An 8,205-nucleotide genomic window follows, 5' to 3' on the forward strand; every position below is an offset into this window, starting at 1 on the left:
TAAGCATATGCGGGCGTTAATGTAGCTTGAAGATCCTTGGTGTTATGCCTAATGGATACAAATTGAAATGAATGTACAAGATGTTATCACTTGGATCGGCTGGAATACTTAATAAGCAATTGGTCATTTTAGTTTTTAAACGAAAACTCGTTTACGAGTTCAGATCTGCAAATTGTTCTGCCCTTCTTAGTTTAAGTTCTGAGGGCACGCCTGGATTCACATAAAATCAAATTTTGTTTTAATTAGTTCTTTAATTATAGCAGGTGCCACCAACTGTGGCAGTTGGTACACCACATCAGTAACTGATTTCCAGATTGATGACAGCTGCTGTGATATCTCTTTTGATGATGGGGCTGATATTTAGACAGACATATCGGGGGCATTGTTACGGCCTGTTATTGTCGTGTGCCAGCTAGCGGTGGTTTTGATTTAGCGTGAGGTTCAAGATGCCACATGTTGAAAGTTTGTTTCAAGGTATCAAGGACAAATTAACTTGTCTATAACTACCAAGCTATCACGATGTCACGTGGCCCCTAAATTTGTGTCATCTGGACTTCTGTTCTAGCTGCAAAACAAATCGTTTAATCAGTCCAGCCAACATATCTGCTGGTGAACGCCGCACTGCTGCATATGTCCCCGTTCCCTCGCTCCTTCAGTGGTGTCCCTCTCTCTGTTTGCCTTAATCCTTAACACTGTCCGTAGCAAGAAAGTCTAAAATAGAAACCTCAAACTTCCTTCTTTCTGCAAGCTGTGATCATCTAATCAAATCTGCAATTCTGCATTATTAGAATTTTTTAATACCTATTTTTCTCAGTTATTCTCCTGACTCTAAGTGCCCTGTGTACACTAGCATTGGCTGACTATAAGGCAAAAACCATCATCATCAACTCTTAAACTGACCACATTTATCTAAATGTAAAAGTAGCTATGAAACAGAGTGGAACAATTTTATCCTTTGGGTCTGTTGTTTTTTTTTTTGCAAAACATCGATTGTAGAACATTTAGGGGATACTCTTAATGGAAACTTAACCTTGAAGTCTTTGCAATCATTGAGGAGGTAATGGTCATGTGATGCATCATGAACTCGACAGGTTTCTTAGTACATAAACCTTAATTATGCAAATCAACTTAAGTCGCCCAAAGATTTTAAATATTGAAAGTCGATCATGTTCCTTGTGGAATAAATGGAATAGAAAAAAATGATCATGAAGCATTTGAACTGAAAGACATAGAAATAAACAGCTGTTTGAAATAACTGTTGATGATTGCTTCTCATTTAAGTATATTTATTCAGGTTTCCTGCAGCAAACATCAGTCACTGTCATTTCTTTTAATATTTATTTAATCCAGTATGAATTAAATGGATGCATATGGCTTTGTTTCTGAATCCCTAACAGTCTGTGACTTTATCATAAACTTATCACCAGACACTCTTCTTATGTGCATGACATTATTATGCAGATCAAATTATTTTACAAAGGGCTTTGTGATGCGTCGTGCGCTTGCATTCACAGGTGGAAGCTAAACGACTCTTTCATCACGCCCAGACCTGGGTCTCGTTACTCTCTCATGGGAGGAAACTTACACATCGCACATCTTAATAAAGAGGAGGACGTCGGCATCTACCAGTGCATGGCATCGAACTCTTTCGGCACCATCGTGAGCAGAGAGGCCAGCCTTCATGTTGCATGTAAGTATATTCGCAGTTTTTTTCGTGTCCAGGTTTGCCAGTCGTTTCACTCAGTGGAGGTTGGATCTGAAGACTACAATTTTGAAAATGAAAATGGATTCTGCCCAAACATTGCAGCTGAATCTGGCAATCAGGATTTGCTGTGAGTAATGTAGGTGCTATTTTCACAGTTAATAAGAGAACGTAGATTGAAAAAGGTAATTTAGCCGGTCCTGCTTGTTGATCCTATAACACCCTTGTGAGTATGGCATATACTGTGAGTAGAAGTGCACTCCTTGGTAGAGTACTTTTATAAGAAAGCTGCAGGATACCGGGTGCAACTTTGGCATGGTTACGTCCAACAAAGCCTTTAATTCAGCATTTGTCAACAGTTTATATTCTTTAGTCTTTTATTGTTTCTCTTCTGTTGTGTTAAGGTCACTCAGATTTGACTTCACTTCATTTGAGTTTAGTTCAGTCTATTCTGCCTTAGAAAAGTAAAAGCTTCATTGAACATCAGACCCTGCGGTTCACTGAAAAGTATAATGCCCCAGTAGAGTTCTCTGGAAATTGTTTGTTGGCAGACCTGAGCTTTTTTAACAAAAACAGCCAGCAACAAGAGACAGCAGGCTCATAATGTTGAAATTATTAATTGAAAACCCAAATGAATGGGCCATTTTTTTATGTCCTTTCATGATTGAATCCTTTGACCCTGATTAAAGCTCCAGTGCTAGTGTTTACTCTGCTAGGTGTTTCTAAACTTCTCACACTGCTGCGATGAAGACTGCAGTCGCGTTGTGGGCTTTGACAGATCCCTTATAGCTGATTCTTTACGGCTTTTATCCATCACATTTTATAAGACCACAGTCTAAGGCATCTCTCGTGGCAAGGTGAACTTGAGTCCTCCACTCTTGATGGGCAGCCCATATCAAATGACAACCCTGATATCTGGGAACAGATGGTGCGGCTAGATTGGATTCTGATGTCTGTTTCTCTGCCACAGTAGACACAGTGATGATCCTTGGCGGGAGAGCACCAGAGATATTCATCTTGCAACTATTTGGCAATTCTTTGTCGCAAAGCAGCATTAAATCTTCAGCATATAGAGCAAATCTGTGTGCTGAGTTGCCAGTGGGCTGTTGATCATATTCACATTTCCTATCAATTTTTGGGGACAGGCTTGAACTGTATGTCATTGTTATTGGTCTCATCCATCGCCCGGGCCTGACCTGAGACCTGCTGCTTTTGTCAACGGATGAGGACAAGCATCAGTGGTGATGTGTCGTACATCTTATTTATTGCTCTTGGTTTAACTTAATTAAGTGTGCTGTGTGATTGAGTGGGTTTCAGGTCAAGGGAATCATTCACAGAGGAGCAGTCTGTTATGAAAGTCAGCATCATGTCATTTGTAACAGACTGTGACTCAGAATTGCTGAAAATGCTTTCTCAGAAATCAAGGGGATTGCACTCCTTCTTCTAATAACTTCAGCAGACAAAGGCCAGGTAATGGTGTGAACAGAGTGAATATAAAGATAAACGTTGCACACAGAGCTTTAAGGCACTGCTGCTGAAACAAATCCAGAACAGCGACGGCAGAGTTCTCCTAATTGAATATTTTGCTCTCTTTAACAATGCAATCAGTCTTTGTTGTTGGTGAACAAGATTAAAGTCTTAGATTTGCACCATCTAATGGTTCTAATATCATCAAATTTGTATTTCATGGAAGTTTATTGCATATATAATAATTGAGCTGGCCTACATTTTTAATCCTTTGAAAGATGGATGATGTAAGAGTTTCTGTTACCATCTGGTAGGGGCTTAAATCTCTAAAAGTAGAAAAGGGTCCTGATCCTGTTGACAATACACAGTTCACGTTTAAAAGGTTCTGCTTGCCTGCTGGGAGTGCTGGAAGGAATAATTTAGTTGGTGATCGAGCCAGATTAAGTTTCTTAATCCCCAAGGGATGTTTTTTTTTTATGTAAGTCAAAGGATTTCCACTGATGCAAGATGCAACGTTATATAACAGATTGCAAGGCCTGCAAACGAAGCAAAGTGTATTGAATGTGTGTCCTGAAGACGGAACATGGTGCTGCCTAGATTCTTTGCTGCTTATAGAGCCACAAGGGTAACACAGTGTTTAATGAAGGGTGAAATAGCTGTATTTATGACCGCAATCTAGGATGTATTTCCCTTGTATCTCGGTGCCTGTGATTTCTGAGCAGATTCACGTCTGTAATTGCATACGACATGATTATTTTAATGCCTCCTTAATGGAGATAACCCTGACCGGAGTTGTCTTTAGGTTGTCCATCAGGGCAATATCTTTTGAGTCTTTCAGGGAATTTCTTCAAGTTTTATCATAAAGTTTAATTTGTACTCAAGTATGAAGTTCCTAGATTTTGTGGCCAAAGTTCAAGGTCTCTGTGACCCCACTTTATCCTATTCTTAGAAGCACTTGCAGCGAATTTCATCACATCTGTGACAGATGTTTCCTTAAACTCAAGCATGAATTGATTAGAATGGGGTTCTCGGAGATCAAGGTGTCTGTCAAGTTATTTAAGTATGTGCAGCTTCCTCGCTTGAAATAGACTGATGCGTTTACCCAAAGGTCACCTTCCCCTGTGCTTATACAAACCAGCAATCTCACACATACAATCACTAAGCCTAAATAATGGAGCCACATGTAAATGGCAGCCCACCTGTGGCATAAAGGCAATGCTACATAAGCTAGCGGCGCAGTGATTTTGAGCAGTCTTCTCAAACAGTCTTAGTTAACAATGACTTTCCTTACAGCCTATCTTCCTGGGCTTTGCACCATTTCTGCACCATTCTGTGCAGCAGTAACAGCTTATCTTAGCAGTGTAAATCTTAGCAATTTATTGATGCTGTATAGCTCTCCTTTTTTATGGTCTGGGCACAAAGCAGACCTTCGCTTCCACCTGGCTTGCCTCCTGTCTGACCTTAAAAAAAAGCCGCCAAGAATGAGTTTTCTAATTACTTTTTCACACAGACGTGTAATTGAATATGCCGATGGAGTGAATAGCCTTAATAGTTCAATGTCACTGTGACATCATACTGTTCTGCAAAACTGTGACCGTAATTTCATATTTATGAGGCAACTAGTTACACTAATCACTACATGTTTTCTCTGCCAGTATAACTGGAAACCCATGGAACAGTTTCATACTTTCTCACAGTCCTTTCTTTGTGCTGCCACTTTTCAAAAAATGTGGGGACTTGACATTTTACACAGTCTCACAGCTTCTCTGAGCTTCTAAGATTTCCGTGTCTTTCTTTTGTTTGCTCCTCTTATTTCCATCAGCTCTGTGGCTTCTTCACTGCTTTTGACAAGGGTGAAAATTAAGACTTTCTTTTTTTTTTCTTTTTTTTTTCTTTTTGCAGAAGAAAGGCCATGTGCACTTAACAGTTGTACTTGTCAAGAGACACCAGCGGTGAGAAATAGGCTCCTTTGATGTTTATCACTCCTTAAATGTCATGCATCACACGCTGTTAGGGTTTTACTCAATGATTCTTCTCTGAGAACAAAGATTGGAGGGGAGGCAAGAAAAGACGCAGACAAAATGAGAGAAGATGACGGTTTCACAGCAGTGGTCATCGCAGTTAGTTATTTATTTGGTTTCCTCATTGGTAACTTGCAATTCATCGTCTGCAAGATAGTTGAACACTTATTATTTAGCAACTAGATAGAAAGAATTTATACTGATGAGTAACTCATCGTTCTACAGTTGAAATCATTTTTTAGCCGCTCTGTTTTTTTATTCTTCAACATAAAATCATACAGTATAAAACTATTTACTGTAGTGTGAAGCTGTAATTACATAGCATATTATTTATTGCATCAAAAACAACTAAATGTTAATGGCAGTGCTAAAAAGTAAATAAATGGGCTGAGAAATGGTAACACAGTATAATATTTTTATAGCTTGACATCAAACTTATTACCTGGCTAGACTCATACATGGTAGTGATGCCAAACTCCACTGAATGTACTAATCTGGAACTTTAACCAGGAAATACTAATCCGCCCTTTTTCAATCTTTTCTCCAACATTAACAAGATTTTTAAAAAAAATCATCTTAGCAAGGCACATCATTATGCATCACATATACCATTGTGTTAGCAAATAGGATTTTATCTTACCTCGACATTTCATCTTAGTCTTCCAGAAGTTTAAAGATGCTCTTTGTTGTCAAAATGCAAAATGGGAGACACATTTGTTGCCAGCATCACATGTGACATTTGTTACTGCAATCCTAAATCCAGGTGTGAGGTGGTAGGTGCAATTTCTCTGACAATAAAAACTCTGTTATGCCTTTTGTCTAATGGCTGGGGAAAATAATTGAGCTGCAGTTCTGACAGAGTAGTTTCACTTTTTGGTTTCTCTATAATTTCCTCTTGTTCATTACAATGGGTCACATTGAAAGAGTTAGCCCAAAAATGCAAATTCATATCCAATTTCATGGATCTGAAAACACTCCAAATAGCCTGAACCCTGCCACGGAGAAGCACAAGGAGGTGCAGTGTGATGGGCTTGATAAGATGATGCACGTGGTGCCGAACAGCTTGGGTTGTCAGGCATTGTTGGCTTTTAGTGCGTCTAGCTCATTTATGCCCCGCTATACACCAAAGGAATACTGATCAGGACAGACTCACTCCCAGTGTGAGCTGAGCACCTCTGTTTTTTTTTCCTAATGTATGAGCCCAGAAATTTTTGAAACATAGTATTATAAATAAATAGAATATATTTATATATCCACCATACTTGCAACAGTTACAGCCTTGCAACTATTTTCTTAACAATTTGAATGCAGTAAGTAGTTCTTTTTTTAGCGTTGTGTAGCCGGTAAATTAAATCACAGTTAGATTGACAAGAAAAGTGACACGCTAATGCGTTTCGAACATTTCACATCTTCTTTCAGAAAAAGAAATTTAAACTGCTTTACAAAGGAGAAAGAGTTTTGCACCTACATTTTATAGTGATCAGGACATTACCATAAAATGTTATTTTTAATTTTCATCATTACTTTTAGAGAATTTAGGGGGGAAAAGTTCCTAAAGGTACATTATTACTTGCTGTGCTCTAATAAAGCCCTACGACGTGGGAGAATAAAGATTTCGAAAAGTTGTATTATAGGAACTATAAGGAAAACAGCTCATTTTGTTTAATATCATTGCAAGTCCACAGGGTGTTATAATTTTTATAATTATAATATTTCTTATCTTTAATAATGTGTGATTCCTCACACTATTAACTGCATCAAATCATTCAAAGTATTTGCAAATGAAGTTGCTGTGATACACTGTCCAGTCCAGCAGTGGTAGTGGCTCTGGCAGGGCATCCAACATCCATTAATTGTACCTTTAACCTCTGAATGATTAGCTGGAGCATATCCTAGCTGACAATGGATGAAAGGCAGGGTGAAGTCAATTACACAGAGACAGACTCACACCTCTGGCCTAAATAGAGCCTAACCTACTGAGCATGTCTGGAAGAATCAACACCCAGAAACACAGGGTACGTGAGTACGTGCAAACGGCACACATAGAGCAGGTTTAAAAGCTCCTGCTCCTGCTGTGAGGCTATCAGAGCAGGTCTAGCTTTAAATGTCATCAGATAGTTGGTTACCTTTCTCACTATAATAATGTAGGAAGTTTAGGTAGATGTAAAAGTTTTGCTCCTTGCTTTTCAGCTTGCTAGCGCTGTCGTCTTAAGAATGATAATCATCCCTACGAGAACCATGGGTGTAAATCATAAAAACTGTTATATCTATCAGGATCCTTCTTTTGCTCGCGGTCAGTCGTTCTTACACTGTGCCATGTTTTGGCTCACCAGAACACTTTGAAAATGTCTGCTGTGAAAAAAGGCTTCATGTCTGCACTCATGTAGGTGTTGAACTCCACATGACTTTCATGTCCTGTTCATGATGGATTGTAATCACATCCATTTAAAAAAAATCACTACATCACTAAAAATTTCATTTGTCCAGTTCCTGCACTAAAAAAAAACCCCTAATAACTCTTGTGTGCATTCCTACATCCTGAAACAAGATTAACTAACCTTGAGTCTCCTAAACAAATGCCTTTGCTAATGCAACAGGCATGTTTTCATTCTGACATTAGCCATTATCTCATTGTATAGTCTGAGAAAAAAGCATGCCTGTGAAGTTGTGTTGTTCAGATTCTACTAAATCTCAATATATTCAGTGAAGCCGATAAAATTAGATGAAACTTGTATTTTCGCATCAGCCAGAAACGGTCATTTTTCCAGGCTTACCAGTGTTTTAAATTGCAATGGTCTTAAAAGTTTCGTTTCTGTTCAGTGTGAAATAGATAATAGATGTGAAGAAGAAGAGATTCAGTGAAATTATATCTTATAGTTATTATTTTGTTATGGATTTTTACAGTGATTACTAGCATGAATTATTATTTTTATATAATATGACAGTGTGTACTGCCTAATATAATATAATATAATATAATATAATATAATATAATATAATATAATATAATATAAT

At 38.2% G+C, this 8,205-nt stretch overlaps 1 protein-coding gene across 1 annotated transcript in view; it reads left to right on the forward strand.

Annotated features, from left to right (window-relative positions):
* The window catches only part of cntn3a.1 (contactin 3a, tandem duplicate 1), a 75,694-nt gene that overhangs the window by 26,082 nt on the left and 41,407 nt on the right, over positions 1-8,205 (forward strand). Inside the window, exon 4 of the mRNA XM_005732947.1 lies at positions 1,515-1,690. Within this exon, the coding sequence (XP_005733004.1) occupies positions 1,515-1,690 (176 nt within the window). The remainder of the gene's footprint in view (positions 1-1,514; positions 1,691-8,205) is intronic.

This window comes from Pundamilia nyererei, unplaced genomic scaffold, assembly GCF_000239375.1.
Source record: "Pundamilia nyererei isolate P.nyererei 1_Seehausen unplaced genomic scaffold, PunNye1.0 scaffold00049, whole genome shotgun sequence".
Classification (NCBI taxonomy): Eukaryota; Metazoa; Chordata; class Actinopteri; order Cichliformes; family Cichlidae; genus Pundamilia; species Pundamilia nyererei.